At 43.2% G+C, this 17,357-nt stretch overlaps 2 protein-coding genes across 2 annotated transcripts in view; one reads left to right on the top strand and one right to left on the bottom strand.

The window, feature by feature from the left end:
• The window catches only part of LOC120030505, a 15,780-nt gene extending 13,595 nt beyond the window's left edge, over positions 1-2,185 (bottom strand). Inside the window, exon 1 of the mRNA XM_038975912.1 lies at positions 2,158-2,185. Coding sequence (XP_038831840.1) covers positions 2,158-2,185 — 28 coding nt within the window. The remainder of the gene's footprint in view (positions 1-2,157) is intronic.
• Positions 2,186-11,383: 9,198 nt separating this feature from the next.
• si:dkey-183c6.7 (urea transporter 1) overlaps positions 11,384-17,357 on the top strand; it is a 9,022-nt gene continuing 3,048 nt past the window's right edge. Inside the window, exons 1-4 of the mRNA XM_038975911.1 lie at positions 11,384-11,533; positions 12,450-12,639; positions 14,566-14,694; positions 16,806-16,995. Coding sequence (XP_038831839.1) covers positions 11,410-11,533; positions 12,450-12,639; positions 14,566-14,694; positions 16,806-16,995 — 633 coding nt within the window. The 5' untranslated portion in view covers positions 11,384-11,409. The remainder of the gene's footprint in view (positions 11,534-12,449; positions 12,640-14,565; positions 14,695-16,805; positions 16,996-17,357) is intronic.

The following is a 17,357-nucleotide window of genomic DNA, read 5'->3' as shown; positions in this document are numbered from 1 at the left end:
ACCTATCTCCATCCTGACTCCACCTCTCTCCTTCCCTCTGTTCCCCTCCTTCCCTCCTCCATATGTCCATCCTAGCTCTAAGCCTCCCGTCTGTGAGGGTATATTATGCTTGAAGAGGCTGCTTCAGCGGCAGCTTTATGACACACACACACACACACACACACACACACACACACACACACACACACACACACACACACACACACACACACACACACACACACACACACACACACACACACACACACACACACTACACTGTGGCCTCAGTTGGCACAGCATGAGTGTATATGTATGCATTATAAACTATCTTGTTTCAGGAATGTGTGTGTGTGTGTGTGTGTGTGTGTGTGTGTGTGTGTGTGTGTGTGTGTGTGTGTGTGTGTGTGTGTGTGTGTGTGTGTGTGTATTTACAGTAGCATTGTTGGTATCGCTATGATTACATAGCAGGGCCATTCTTTCTGTGTGGTTGTGTGTGTGTGTGTGGCGTTGCAAAATCTCCGGAACCAAAGGTCACGTGTTCAGTCCTAGTGGTAGAAACTCGTTCTTTGTTTTAATCACATCGCTCCTGATCTGAAGGTCACGTGTTCACTCCCAGTGGTAGAAACTACTTTTTAAATATATATTGTTTTTACCTTATCCAAAATCTCAACCATTAACTTCAAAATGTAAACGTTTGGAGAACTGTGGATAAATGTCAGATACTGAAGTCAAATTGGTAAAACCGTGAGATCTTGGTCCGTATACCTGCAGGTGTTATGAAGTAATTTGCAACTAAAATCGAATAGTTACTCAAATTGATTCTCCCCAGCAGATCATAGATATAGGGGCTGAGGGGCTCATACTAATGCCCCAGAACAGAGCGAATGGAAACCATGTGTTTGATGTAATGTATTTGATACCATTCCACCTATTCCGCTCCAGCCATTACCACGAGCCTGTCCTCTCCAATTAAGGTGCCACCAACCCCCTGTGCTGTGGTGTGCATGCGTGTGTGTGTATATCTGGGGTGATGAGGTGAGGGGAGGCTCACTGCGAGGCCGAGGCCGTGTGTTACATAAACCTCTAGTCATACAACATCCCCCCATCCCCCTCTCCTCTCCTATCCTCTCCTCATTTTGTTAATTTTCCTTCACTTTTCTCTGATGCTGTGGCATGTCTTTTTTTCTCTCTTCCTCTCCTCTCTTTACCCCCATTCTCTCTCCTCTCTTTACCCCACCTCTCTCTCCTCTCTTTACCCCACCTCTCTCTCCTCTCTTTACCCCACCTCTCTCTCCTTTCTTTACCCCACCTCTCTCTTCTTCTCTCTTTACACCACCTCTTCTTCTCTTTACACCACCTCTCTCTCCTTCTCTCTTTACCCCACCTCTCTCTCCTTCTCTCTTTACCCCACCTCTCTCTCCTTCTCTCTTTACCCCACATCTCTCTCCTTCTCTCTTTACCCCACCTCTCTCTTCTTCTCTCTTTACACCACCTCTCTTCTCTCTTTACCCCACCTCTCTCTTCTCTCTTTACCCCACCTCTCTCTCCTTCTCTCTTTACCCCACCTCTCTCTCCTTCTCTCTTTACACCACCTCTCTCTCCTTCTCTCTTTACACCACCTCTCTTCTCTCTTTACCCACCTCTCTCTCCTCTCTCTTTCCCCACCTCTCTCTCCTTCTCTCTTTACACCACCTCTCTCTCTTCTCTCTTACACCACCTCTCTTCTCTCTTTACCCCACCTCTCTCTCCTTCTCTCTTTACCACACCTCTCTCTCCTTCTCTCTTTACCCCACCTCTCTCTCCTTCTCTCTTTACCCCACCTCTCTCTCCTTCTCTCTTTACACCACCTCTCTCTCCTTCTCTCTTTACACCACCTCTCTTCTCTCTTTACCCCACCTCTCTCTCCTTCTCTCTTTACCACACCTCTCTCTCCTTCTCTCTTTACCACACCTCTCTCTCCTTCTCTCATTACCCCACCTTTCTCTCCTCCTTTCCCTCCTCTCTTCTCCTTCTTTTCCCCTTCTCTTCTCTTCCTTTTCCCCCTCTCTACTCTGGCGCTGCGGCATGTGCTTGGCATGGATGTCCAGGCTGATCTGAGAGACGCTGCCAGCTGGGATAACTGTGCCAGCGTGCCCAGTGCACGCACGCACACACGCCCCCCCCCCCCCCCCCCACCTTTGCCCTGACTCTGTCCAATCAGCATTCCGCCACTCCCTCACAGCGGAATTGAGAGGGAGAGTGGATAAGAGGGGGATAAGAGGGGAACAGGAGGAAGGGTGAAGAGGGGAAGGGGGGGGGAGCAGGAGAGGAAAATTCCACTGGGATATTGTCTGCTCCAGTGGCATTATACACACACTAGTCTCGCGTTGCCATACCTCCAAAATCACGCAGTTGTCACGCCTCCCTTGGAGAATGTTGAATGGTCCCCTGGCTGCCAGCGACAAGATTTTGATTGGATGTCACATTTCAAGAACACTCCGCCCACATGCCGTACGCAAATTTCCCTTTCGTAGGATAGCCGGAGGCAAAGTCATTAATATTCATGAGTTACGTTGGGTGACTGGTTAAGACTTCTTGGGTGTGTGCCGTCACACAGCTGTGCTGCAGAGTCATCTGTTTGTCTTGCTTGCCACCCAGCATGACTTTGGAAACCCAGCTTTAAATCAAATCAAACTTTATTGTTCACATACACATGGCTAGCAGATGTTATTGTGTGTAGCAAAATGCTTGTGCTTCTAGTTCCGACAGTTAATTATTAAATAAAATAAAAAGCTTCACCAGCTAGCTACGAATCTATTTTAGTTTCACTGTCCAATCATTCAAAAACAAATCCACTAATTGTTATTTTTTACTGTTCCACAAACTGTCTGTTGCTTGATATGACCAAGTTATCCCAAATGTATCAAATAATAGGATATCCATGATTAGTTGGCTAGTAATGTTAGCGGCTACTGCCTGTAGTGATCTAGCTAGCTAAATTTCAGTAATCATCCTCCTAAATGTGATGGTCAGTGGATAAACTAACTATGAGTTTAATATATTTGTCTGAAAGCGAACTAGTTGGCAGTTATTGTTGCTCGTGGTGTTATCATGTCTAACCAGTTGGCTATTGTAGCCTGTGTCCATGAGCTCCCAAGTCTTGTCATTTGGTGTCCACGATTAGCTAACTGTTAGCTAGCTAGTTGGTTACTGCATGGCCATGGCATGCTAGCTAGCTACATTTCAGTCTGTAGCTATCCTTCTAATTGCAGTGGTCACTGGATAAACTTGCTATAAGTTGAAACATATTTTGGTGAAAACAACCTAGTAGCCAGTTGTTGCTACCCATGGTGGAATCATATCTAACCAGCTGGCTCCTGAAGCCTATATGTGACATGACTATGTGGCCATGAGCTCCTAAGTCTAGACGCAGTCTACCTAACGTTAGCTAGCTAGCCTCGCTAGCTGCACTGATTTATAAGAAAACTGCTGAGGTGACTCAAACCCTGGAGCTAGCTAGCAAGCCTTCCTCTGTGACAATGTTAATGGGTTATGGGATTATTAGATATGTCTTTTAATTTTTAGATAACTGTCATTGAAGTTGGTGGTTTCTTAAACAATAAGGCCAGAGAAGGTGTGGTATATGGCCAATATACCACAGCTCTTAGCCATGGTATATTGGCCATATACCAAAAAGGTGCGAGGTGCCTTATTGCCATTAAAAACTGGTTACCAATGTAATTAGAGCAGTAAAGACACATGTTTTTTCATACCGGCTGTCATCCAATCAGCATTCAGGGCTTGAACTACTCAGTTTATAATACTGGTTTTAGATCCAAAGCTAGAAAAATGGTCAGCCATTGTTTTGGTAAGGGCGTGAAGTTACGCACCCAAGAAAGCTCAACCAATCACCCATTGCCTTACACCTTGCCCAAACCGGCTGTGCGCGTGTGCCATCGTGCGCTATCGTGTATACATTTATTTTGCCCCCCCACACCAAACGCGATCACGACACGCAGGTTAAAATATCAAAACAAACTCTGAACCAATGACATTAATTTGGGGACAGATTGAAAAGCATTAAACATGTATGGTAATTTAGCTAATTAGCTTGCACTTGCTAGCTAATGTTAATTTGTCCTATTTAGCTAGCTGCTGTTGCGTCTAATTTGTCCTGGGATATAAACTTGAGTTGTTATTTTACCTGAAATGCACAAGGATCTCTACTCCGACAATTAATCCACACATAAACCGGCCAACCGAATCGTTTCTAGTCATCTCTCCTCCTTCCAGGCTTTTTCATCTTTAAAAAATTATATGGTGATCGCATCTAAACTTTCATTGTATTACCATGACTACCGACCGAAAAACAGTTCGTCTTTCTATCACCCACGTGGTGTATAACCAATGAGGATATGGCACGTGGGTACCTGCTTCTATAAACCAATGAGGAGATGGGGAGAGGCAGGACTTTGCAGCACGATCTGCGTCAGAAATAGAGACAACATATATTTTAGCCCTTGGTGTCGCAGAGCCTCGTTGGCGCGCGCAAGCAGTGTGGTGTGCAATAATTGAATAGCATGGGATTTCTTTCCTTTTCTTTCTTTCTTTTCTTTTCTTTCTAACTTTATATTTTTTTGTGGGTGTTTTTATTGTTTTTTCGACGCTTGTCCTCCCATTACTCGCGACAAGACTATCACAGCTAGTTGACCATACAGCTGATAACTAGTAAGACTCTATCACAGCTAGTTGACCATACAGCTGATAACTAGTAAATCACCTCTATCACAACAGTAAGACCTCTATACACATACATACACTGATAACTAGTAAAGACTATCCCAACTAGTTGACCATAAAGCTGATAACTAGTAAAGACCTCTATCACAACTAGTTGACCATAAAGCTGATAACTAGTAAAGACCTCTATCACAACTAGTTGACCATACAGCTGATAACTAGTAAAGACTATCACAGCTAGTTGAGCATAAAGCTGATAACTAGTAAAGACCTCTATCACAACTAGTTAACCATACAGCTGATAACTAGTAAAATCCTCTATCACAACTAGTTGACCATAAAGCTGATAACTAGTAAAGACCTCTATCACAACTAGTTGACCATAAAGCTGATAACTAGTAAAGACCTCTATCACAACTAGTTGACCATAAAGCTGATAACTAGTAAAGACCTCTATCACAACTAGTTGACCATAAAGCTGATAACTAGTAAAGTCCTCTATCACAACTAGTTGACCATAAAGCTGATAACTAGTAAAGACCTCTATCACAACTACATAACCATACAGCTGATAACTAGTAAAGACCTCTATCACAACTAGTTAACCATACAGCTGATAACTAGTAAAGACCTCTATCACAACTAGTTAAACATACAGCTGATAACTAGTAAAGACTATCACAACTAGTTGACCATAAAGCTGATAACTAGTAAAGACTATCACAACTAGTTGACCATAAAGCTGATAACGAGTAAAGACCTCTATCACAACTAGTTGACCATAAAGCTGATAACTAGTAAAGACCTCTATCACAACTAGTTGACCATACAGCTGATAACTAGTAAAGACTATCACAACTAGTTGACCATACAGCTGATAACTAGTAAAGACTATCACAGCTAGTTGACCATACAGCTGATAACTAGTAAAGACTATCACAACTAGTTGACCATACAGCTGATAACTAGTAAAGACTATCACAGCTAGTTGACCATACAGCTGATAACTAGTAAAGACTATCACAACTAGTTGACCATACAGCTGATAACTAGTAAAGACCTCTATCACAACTAGTTGACCATACAGCTGATAACTAGTAAAGACTATCACAACTAGTTGACCATACAGCTGATAACTAGTAAAGACTATCACAACTAGTTGACCATACAGCTGATAACTAGTAAAGACTATCACAACTAGTTGACCATACAGCTGATAACTAGTAAAGACTATCACAACTAGTTGACCATACAGCTGATAACTAGTAAAGACCTCTATCACAACTAGTTGACCATACAGCTGATAACTAGTACAAACTATCACAGCTAGTTGACCATACAGCTGATAACTAGTAAAGACCTCTATCACAACTACTTGACCATACAGCTGATAACTAGTAAAGACCTCTATCACAACTAGTTGACCATAAAGCTGATAACTAGTAAAGACCTCTATCACAACTAGTTAACCATACAGCTGATAACTAGTACAAACTATCACAGCTAGTTGACCATAAAGCTGATAACTAGTAAAGACCTCTATCACAACTAGTTGACCATAAAGCTGATAACTAGTAAAGACCTCTATCACAACTAGTTAACCATACAGCTGATAACTAGTACAAACTATCACAGCTAGTTGACCATAAAGCTGATAACTAGTAAAGACCTCTATCACAACTAGTTGACCATAAAGCTGGTAACTAGTAAAGACCTCTATCACAACTAGTTGACCATAAAGCTGATAACTAGTAAAGACCTCTATAACAGCTAGTTAACCATAAATCTGATAACTAGTAAAGACCTCTATCACAACTAGTTAACCATACAGCTGATAACTAGTAAAGACCTCTATCACAACTAGTTAACCATACAGCTGATAACTAGTAAAGACTATCACAGCTAGTTGACCATAAAGCTGATAACTAGTAAAGACCTTTATCACAACTAGTTAACCATACAGCTGATAACTAGTAAAGACCTCTATCACAACTAGTTGACCATAAAGCTGATAACTAGTAAAGACCTCTATCACAACTAGTTAACCATACAGCTGATAACTAGTACAAACTATCACAGCTAGTTGACCATAAAGCTGATAACTAGTAAAGACCTCTATCACAACTAGTTGACCATAAAGCTGATAACTAGTAAAGACCTCTATCACAACTAGTTAACCATACAGCTGATAACTAGTACAAACTATCACAGCTAGTTGACCATAAAGCTGATAACTAGTAAAGACCTCTATCACAACTAGTTGACCATAAAGCTGGTAACTAGTAAAGACCTCTATCACAACTAGTTGACCATACAGCTGATAACTAGTAAAGACCTCTATAACAGCTAGTTAACCATAAATCTGATAACTACTAAAGACCTCTATCACAACTAGTTAACCATACAGCTGATAACTAGTAAAGACCTCTATCACAACTAGTTAACCATACAACTGATAACTAGTAAAGACTATCACAGCTAGTTGACCATAAAGCTGATAACTAGTAAAGACCTTTATCACAACTAGTTAACCATACAGCTGATAACTAGTAAAGACCTCTATCACAACTAGTTGACCATAAAGCTGATAACTAGTAAAGACCTCTTTTACAACTAGTTGACCATACAGCTGATAACTAGTAAAGACTATCACAACTAGTTGACCATAAAGCTGATAACTAGTAAAGACCTCTATCACAACTAGTTGACCATAAAGCTGATAACTAGTAAAGACCTCTATCACAGCTAGTTGACCATACAGCTGATAACTAGTAAAGACTATCACAGCTAGTTGACCATACAGCTGATAACTAGTAAATACCTCTATCACAACTAGTTAACCATACAGCTGATAACTAGTAAAGACTATCCCAACTAGTTGACCATAAAGCTGATAACTAGTAAAGACCTCTATCACAACTAGTTGACCATAAAGCTGATAACTAGTAAAGACCTCTATCACAACTAGTTGACCATAAAGCTGATAACTAGTAAAGACCTCTATCACAACTAGTTGACCATAAAGCTGATAACTAGTAAAGACCTCTATCACAACTACATAACCATACAGCTGATAACTAGTAAAGACCTCTATCACAGCTAGTTGAGCATAAAGCTGATAACTAGTAAAGACTATCACAACTAGTTGACCATAAAACTGATAACTAGTAAATAATATCACAACTAGTTGACCATAAAGCTGATATCTAGTAAAGACCCCTATCACAGCTAGTTAACCATAAAGCTGATAACTAGTAAATAATATCACAACTAGTTGACCATAAAGCTGATAACTAGTAAAGACCCCTATCACAGCTAGTTAACCATACAGCTGATAACTTGTAAAGACCTCTATCACAACTAGTTGACCATAAAGCTGATAACTAGTAAAGACTATCACAGCTAGTTGACCATACAGCTGATAACTAGTAAAGACCTCTATCACAACTAGTTGACCATAAAACTGATAACTAGTAAAGACCTCTATCACAACTAGTTGACCATAAAACTGATAACTAGTAAAGACCTCTATCACAGCTAGTTGACCATACAGCTGATAACTAGTAAAGACCTCTATCACAACTAGTTAACCATACAGCTGATAACTAGTAAAGACTATCACAACTAGTTGACCATAAAGCTGATAACTAGTAAAGACCTCTATCACAGCTAGTTGACCATAAAGCTGATAACTAGTAAAGACCTCTATCACAACTAGTTAACCATACAGCTGATAACTAGTAAAGACTATCACAACTAGTTGACCATAAAGCTGATACCTAGTAAAGACCTCTATCACAACTAGTTGACCATAAAGCTGATAACTAGTAAAGACCTCTATCACAACTAGTTGACCATAAAGCTGATAACTAGTAAAGACCTCTATCACAACTACATAACCATACATCTGATAACTAGTAAAGACTATCACAGCTAGTTGAGCATAAAGCTGATAACTAGTAAAGACTATCACAACTAGTTGACCATAAAGCTGATAACTAGTAAATACCTCTATCACAGCTAGTTAACCATAAATCTGATAACTAGTAAAGACCTCTATCACAACTAGTTAACCATACAGCTGATAACTAGTAAAGACCTCTATCACAACTAGTTAACCATACAGCTGATAACTAGTAAAGACTATCACAGCTAGTTGACCATAAAGCTGATAACTAGTAAAGACCTTTATCACAACTAGTTAACCATACAGCTGATAACTAGTAAAGACCTCTATCACAACTAGTTGACCATAAAGCTGATAACTAGTAAAGACCTCTTTTACAACTAGTTGACCATACAGCTGATAACTAGTAAAGACTATCACAACTAGTTGACCATAAAGCTGATAACTAGTAAAGACCTCTATCACAACTAGTTGACCATAAAGCTGATAACTAGTAATGACCTCTATCACAGCTAGTTGACCATACAGCTGATAACTAGTAAAGACTATCACAGCTAGTTGACCATACAGCTGATAACTAGTAAATACCTCTATCACAACTAGTTAACCATACAACTGATAACTAGTAAAGACTATCCCAACTAGTTGACCATAAAGCTGATAACTAGTAAAGACCTCTATCACAACTAGTTGACCATAAAGCTGATAACTAGTAAAGACCTCTATCACAACTAGTTGACCATACAGCTGATAACTAGTAAAGACTATCACAGCTAGTTGAGCATAAAGCTGATAACTAGTAAAGACCTCTATCACAACTAGTTAACCATACAGCTGATAACTAGTAAAGACCTCTATCACAACTAGTTGACCATAAAGCTGATAACTAGTAAAGACCTCTATCACAACTAGTTGACCATACAGCTGATACCTAGTAAAGACCTCTATCACAGCTAGTTAACCATAAATCTGATAACTAGTAAAGACCTCTATCACAACTAGTTAACCATACAGCTGATAACTAGTAAAATCCTCTATCACAACTAGTTGACCATAAAGCTGATAACTAGTAAAGACCTCTATCACAACTAGTTGACCATAAAGCTGATAACTAGTAAAGACCTCTATCACAACTAGTTGACCATAAAGCTGATAACTAGTAAAGACCTCTATCACAACTAGTTGACCATAAAGCTGATAACTAGTAAAGTCCTCTATCACAACTAGTTGACCATAAAGCTGATAACTAGTAAAGACCTCTATCACAACTACATAACCATACAGCTGATAACTAGTAAAGACCTCTATCACAACTAGTTAACCATACAGCTGATAACTAGTAAAGACCTCTATCACAACTAGTTAACCATACAGCTGATAACTAGTAAAGACTATCACAACTAGTTGACCATAAAGCTGATAACTAGTAAAGACTATCACAACTAGTTGACCATAAAGCTGATAACGAGTAAAGACCTCTATCACAACTAGTTGACCATAAAGCTGATAACTAGTAAAGACCTCTATCACAACTAGTTGACCATAAAGCTGATAACTAGTAAATAATATCACAACTAGTTGACCATAACGCTGATAACTAGTAAAGACCCCTATCACAGCTAGTTGACCATAAAGCTGATAACTAGTAGGCTATCACAACTAGTTAACCATAAAGCTGATAACTAGTAAATAATATCACAACTAGTTGTCCATAAAGCTGATAACCAGTAAAGACCCCTATCACAGCTAGTTGACCATAAAACTGATAACTAGTAAAGCCCTCTATCACAACTAGTTAACCATACAGCTGATAACTAGTAAAGACCTCTATCACAGCTAGTTGACCATAAAACGGATAACTAGTAGGCTATCACAACTAGTTAACCATAAAGCTGATAACTAGTAAAGACCTCTATCACAACTAGTTGACCATAAAACTGATAACTAGTAGGCTATCACAACTAGTTAACCATAAAGCTGATAACTAGTAAATAATATCACAACTAGTTGACCATAAAGCTGATAACTAGTAAAGACCTCGATCACAACTAGTTAACCATAAAGCTGATAACTAGTAAATACCTCTATCACAGCTAGTTGACCATAAAACTGATAACTAGTAGGCTATCACAACTAGTTAACCATAAAGCTGATAACTAGTAAATAATATCACAACTAGTTGACCATAAAGCTGATAACTAGTAAAGACCCCTATCACAGCTAGTTAACCATAAAGCTGATAACTAGTAAATAATATCACAACTAGTTGACCATAAAGCTGATAACTAGTAAAGACCCCTATCACAGCTAGTTAACCATACAGCTGATAACTAGTAAAGACCTCTATCACAGCTAGTTAACCATAAATCTGATAACTAGTAAAGACTATCACAACTAGTTGACCATAAAGCTGATAACTAGTCAAAACACATCATACAAAGATAACAAACACCTCTATCTCACATTCACACTGCAAACACAGTACTGAAGGCTGAACTGAACAAATAGAGGTGAAAAAGAGAGAGAGAAAGAATGAAATAGAGAGAGATATGATCCATATAAAAGCTCTTTGCGTAATGATGTGGACTTTGGTGTTCGGTGTGTGTGTTTGTGTCCAGTCAGTAATGTGTTATCTGGCTGTCCGGTTTATAAGTCATCTCGTTAACCGTCGCCTTGGAGGAGGAGGAGGACAGAGAGAGAGAGAGAGAGAGAGAGAGAGAGTGGAAGCCTCCGGTCTCCGGAAGCGTGGACACACGGGGTTGCCGGCTGCTGTCACCATCTGCTGTTAACGCTGCGTCAGGATGTGGGTCGAGGAAAAGGCCAAACCGGAGTCGAACCGGAGAACGGTCGGCATGCGCCAGCATTTTGTTAATGGTCTGGTCTACTGCACTGGAGACATGGTGCACTTCAGCCGGTACATGGAGGGTATGGTTTTGTCTTTTCTTCTTCGTGTCTTTATAGCCAGTCAAATGGTGTGTCTACTTACCTTGTATGCCATGTACATACTGGATAAAATACAACTGAAACAGGCAAAAATACTTCATGTCATTCATTCAAATCAAAACTGGCAAAAGGTCAATAAAAAGGTCATTTGTGACAGTCCGAGACAGATCAATATGGGAACACCTGTTGAAAGGAATCGAATTGAAATAAAAGGAGAATCTTAGTTATTGATCGTAGAAAACAATTTAAAATGTGGCTGAAAGCAGACAAAAATAGTTAACCAAATTTTCATGACTTCCAATATAATCTATGACTTGAAGTAAAACAAATGTGTGTGTGTGTCGCAACTTTATACACCTATCCTCTCCCTCTCCCCCACTCCTCCTCCCCTTCCTCCTCTCCTCCTCCTTCTCCCGATCTCCCCCACTGCTCTCTCCTCCTGCTTCTCTCCCACTTCTCTTCCTCACTCCTCTCCCTCTCCTCCCCCACTTCTCCTCCTCCCTCTCCCCCACTTCCCCTCCTCACTCCTCTCCCTCTCATCCTCCCTCTCCCCCACTTCTCCTCCTCATTCCTCTCCCTCTCCTCCTCCCTCTCCCCCACTTCTCCTCCTCATTCCTCTCCCTCTCCCCTACTTCTCCTCCTCACTCCTCTTTCTCTCCTCCTCCCTCTCACCCACTTCTCCTCCTCATTCCTCTCCCTCTCCTCCTCCCTCTCCCCTACTTCTCCTCCTCACCCCTCTCCCTCTCCTCCTCCCTCTCCCCCACTTCTCCTCCTCATTCCTCTCCCTCTCCTTCTCCCTCTCCCCTACTTCTCCTCCTCACTCCTCTTTCTCTGCTCCTCCCTCTCCCCCACTTCTCCTCCTCACTCCTCTCCCTCCCCTCCTCCTCCCTCTCTCCAGACAAGGCCTTCATTTTCCAGCTGGTTGAGTGGAGTATGCGGGGTGTAGCCAGGGTCATCCTGGCCAACAACCCCCTGAGTGGTGTTCTGATCCTGGGAGCTCTGGTCTGGGCCTCCCCCTGGCAGGCTCTACTGGGGACCCTGGGTCTACTGACCTCTACGCTCACTGCTGTTATCATAGGACAGGACAGGTACACACACACACACACACACACACACACACACACACACACACACACACACACACACACACACAGAAATGCCACACACACAGAAACGACACACACACATGTGTGACACTTTTCCTACCAGCTCTCACAGTCTAACATCAGAATTACATGCTGACCAAACTGCTCGCACACATGTTGATGTTGCCCCCCCACACCAGACTCTATCAGGACATGCAGGTTGAAATATCAAAACCAACTCGGAACCTGTCACACCAGCTCCCCCTCTCTGGTGCTCGAGGGCGCCGGGCTGCCCATCATTACGCACACCTGTCACCATCGTTATGCCCAGCATTCATTGGACTCACCTGGACTCCTTCACTTTGTTGATTGCTCCCTCTATATCTGTCTGTTCCTCAGTTTGTTCCCCGTGTGTCAGCATTATTGTCATTTTGTTTCCCCAGTCCAGAAGCTGTCCGTATTCTATTTCATGTCCGTTGTTTATTAAATGTTCACTCCCTGTACTTGCCTCTTGTCTCCCAACGTCTGTCCTTACAGAATGCTGACACCACAATTTGAAGCATCAGGGAGTTTTTATTTTTTGTTTTCGTTGGTGACGTCGGGTCAGGATGCCGCTGCCGAAGGAACTGGGGGTGCCTCAGCTGGCTCGTCGTGCTTCCACGCCTCAGCAGGCTCTTTCTATTACTTTCTATTGCTGGATTTGAACTTGTAACCTTTGGAATCAGAGGCAGATACTTACACCCATCCGCCACAACACCTTGGCAAAACCAAAATCTACTTGAAGGTAACAGCGCTCACTGTTGCCCCTAGTGGCCGGTTTCCATGTAATCTCCCGACGTCCTCAGACATGGATGGACGTCGAATACTGACTTGTATCACGGGTGACCTGGCTGACTTTTCAACTATAACACCAGTGTATACATTGGTCTATACACTCTTATGTTATACTAGGGAAGTTGTGTTTCCATGGCTAGGGTTGACTGTGAGGACTTGTGAAGAGCAGAATCAGCAACCTCTGCATCATCAAAACAGTTGCTTTGTGAGAAACTGTTTAAGTTCACAGTTAGCCATTGTTATGTAAATAAGTCTAAGCCTTTCAGGTAAAACACTGGGGTAAATCCTGTATGGAAATGAGCCAACATGGTGGAATTCCACACACACACACACACACACACACACACACACACACACACACACACACACACACACACACACACACACACACACACACACACACACACACACACACACACACACACACACACACACACACACACACACACACACACACACACACAAACAGAAATGCCACAGAGACACACACACACACACACACACTAGAAATAACACAGGCATATCTATCCTTGTCAAATATCTGCATGTATATTTATTTATTTCATTTTAATTTATCCTTTATTTAACTAGACATGTTCTTGTTACTTACAACCTCGTGCTAATCACATTAGCCTCCGTTAGCTCAACCATCCCACGGGGCACCCACCCATCCTGTAGAGCAGGGGTGTCAAACTCATTCCACGGAGGGCCTAGTGTCTGCAGGTTTTTGGTTTTTCCTTTCAATAAAGCCCTAGACAACCAGGTGTGGGGAGTTCCTAACTAATTAGTGATGTTAATTCATCAATCAAGTACAAGGGAGGAGCGAAAACCCGCAGACACTCGGCCCCCCGTGGAATGAGTTTGACACCTGTGCTGTAGAGGTTTTAACTAGACGAGACAGTTAAGGACAAGATCTTATTTACAATGTGTTTTTTCTTCTCTCTCTCTGTCTGTCTGTGTGTGTGTGTGTGTGTGTGTGTGTGTGTGTGTGTGTGTGTGTGTGTGTGTGTGTGTGTGTGTGTGTGTGTGTGTGTGTGTGTGTGTGTGTGTGTGTGTGTGTGTGTGTGTGTGTGTGTGTGTGTGTGTGTGTGATAGTGAGGAGGTATCCGGAGGACTCCATGGGTTCAATGGGATGCTGGTGTCTCTGTTGATGGGGGTGTTCAGCTCTGCAGGAGACTGGTACTGGTGGCTGCTACTGCCTGTCTGTCTGGGGGGAGCTACCAGGTGAGACACACACACATACACACACACACACACACACACACACACACACACACACACACACACACACACACACACACACACACACACACACACAACTATTTTTTGTGTCTGTATTTTGTGTATATTTCACAATAGTTTGTGATAGTATGTGTCTCTACAGTAGTGTCTCATCTATAGTACGTTCCCCTCAGTACGTTCCTCTACAGTACGTTGATAGTACGTTCCCCTCAGTACGTTCCTCTACAGTACGTTGATAGTACGTCCCCCCCCAGTACGTTCCTCTACAGTACGTTGATAGTACGTTCCCCCCAGTACGTTCCTCTACAGTACGTTGATGGTACGACCCCCCCAGTATGTTCCTCTACAGTACGTTGATAGTACGTCCCCCCCAGTACGTTCCTCTACAGTACGTTGATAGTACGTCCCCCCCAGTACGTTCCTCTACAGTACGTTGATAGTACGTTCCCCCCAGTACGTTCCTCTACAGTACGCTGATAGTACGTCCCCCCCAGTACGTTCCTCTACAGTACGCTGATAGTACGTCCCCCCCAGTACGTTCCTCTACAGTACGCTGATAGTACGTCCCCCCCAGTACGTTCCTCTACAGTACGTTGATAGTACGTTCCCCTCAGTACGTTCCTCTACAGTACGTTGATAGTACGTCCCCCCCCAGTAAGTACCTCTACAGTACGTTGATAGTACGTCCCCCGCAGTACGTTCCTCTACAGTACGTTGATAGTACGTCCCCCCCCCCCCCCAGTAAGTACCTCTACAGTACGTTGATAGTATGTTTCCCCCCCAGTACGTTCCTCTACAGTACGTTGATAGTACGTCCCCCCCAGTAAGTACCTCTACAGTACGTTGATAGTACGTCCCCCCCAGTACGTTCCTCTACAGTACGTTGATAGTACGTCCCCCCCAGTAAGTACCTCTACAGTACGTTGATAGTACGTCCCCCCCAGTATGTTCCTCTACAGTACGTTGATAGTACGTCCCCCGCAGTACGTTCCTCTACAGTACGTTGATGGTACGTCCCCCCCAGTAAGTACCTCTACAGTACGTTGATAGTACGTCCCCCCCAGTATGTTCCTCTACAGTACGTTGATAGTACGTCCCCCCCAGTACGTTCCTCTACAGTACGTTGATGGTACGTCCCCCCCAGTATGTTCCTCTACAGTACGTTGATAGTACGTCCCCCGCAGTACGTTCCTCTACAGTACGTTGATGGTACGTTTCTCCCTGCAGTACGTTCCTTTACAGTACGTTGATAGTACGTTTCTCCCCGCAGTACGTTCCTCTACAGTACGTTGATAGTACGTTTCTCCCCGCAGTACGTTCCTCTACAGTACGCTCCTCTACAGTGGCCTGACAGTACGTTTCTCCCCGCAGTACGTTCCTCTACAGTGGCCTGACAGTATGTTTCTCCCCGCAGTACGTTACTCTACAGTACGTTGATAGTACGTCCCCCCAGTACGTTCCTCTACAGTACGTTGATAGTACGTCCCCCCAGTACGTTCCTCTACAGTGGCCTGATAGTACGTTTCTCCCCGCAGTACGTTCCTCTACAGTGGCCTGGTAGTATGTTTCTCCCCGCAGTACGTTCCTCTACAGTGGCCTGACAGTACGTTTCTCCCCGCAGTACGTTCCTCTACAGTGGCCTGACAGTACGTTTCTCCCCCAGTACGTTCCTCTACAGTGGCCTGACAGTACGTTTCTCCCCGCAGTACGTTCCTCTACAGTGGCCTGATAGTATGTTTCTCCCCGCAGTACGTTCCTCTACAGTGGCCTGATAGTATGTTTCCCCCCGCAGTACGTTCCTCTACAGTGGCCTGACAGTACGTTTCTCCCCGCAGTACGTTCCTCTACAGTGGCCTGACAGTACGTTTCTCCCCGCAGTACGTTCCTCTACAGTGGCCTGACAGTACGTTTCTCCCCGCAGTACGTTCCTCTACAGTGGCCTGACAGTACGTTTCTCCCCGCAGTACGTTCCTCTACAGTGGCCTGACAGTACGTTTCTCCCCGCAGTACGTTCCTCTACAGTGGCCTGGTAGTACGTTTCTCCCCGCAGTACGTTCCTCTACAGTGGCCTGACAGTACGTTTCTCCCCGCAGTACGTTCCTCTACAGTGGCCTGGCTCCCCTGCTAGATAAGTGGGACCTACCTGTGGCTGTGTTCCCCTTCAACATGGTGATCCTGCTCTACCTGGCCTGTACTGGTTCCTCTAACCCCTACTACCCTCACCACCCTGCCACACCACTAGGGGAGCTAGAGAGCAACGCTACCCAGCTCAGCCTCACTCAGGTAGGAGAGAGAGGAAGAGGGGAAGGAAGAGGGGTGGGCAACACGTGGTGCTGAGAGATTAACCAACATGGCCAATATATCACGGCTAAGGACTGTTCTTGGGCACGATGCAACACGGAGTGCCTGGATAGCCGTAGTATATTGGCCATATATCACAAACCTCTGTGGTGCCTTTTTGCTATTATAAACTGGTTACCAACCTAATTAGAGCAGTAAAAATCAATGATTTGTCATACCCGTGGTGTGCGGTCTGATATACCACGACTGTCAGCCAATCAGCATTCAGGGCTCGAACCACCCAGTTTATGATAAACAACTAATTGACCGATGTCGGTTCAATTACTTGAATTTCATTTAGTTCT

This window comes from Salvelinus namaycush, chromosome 36 (assembly GCF_016432855.1).
Source record: "Salvelinus namaycush isolate Seneca chromosome 36, SaNama_1.0, whole genome shotgun sequence".
Classification (NCBI taxonomy): Eukaryota; Metazoa; Chordata; class Actinopteri; order Salmoniformes; family Salmonidae; genus Salvelinus; species Salvelinus namaycush.
This window is presented reverse-complemented; position numbering and strand designations above follow the sequence as displayed.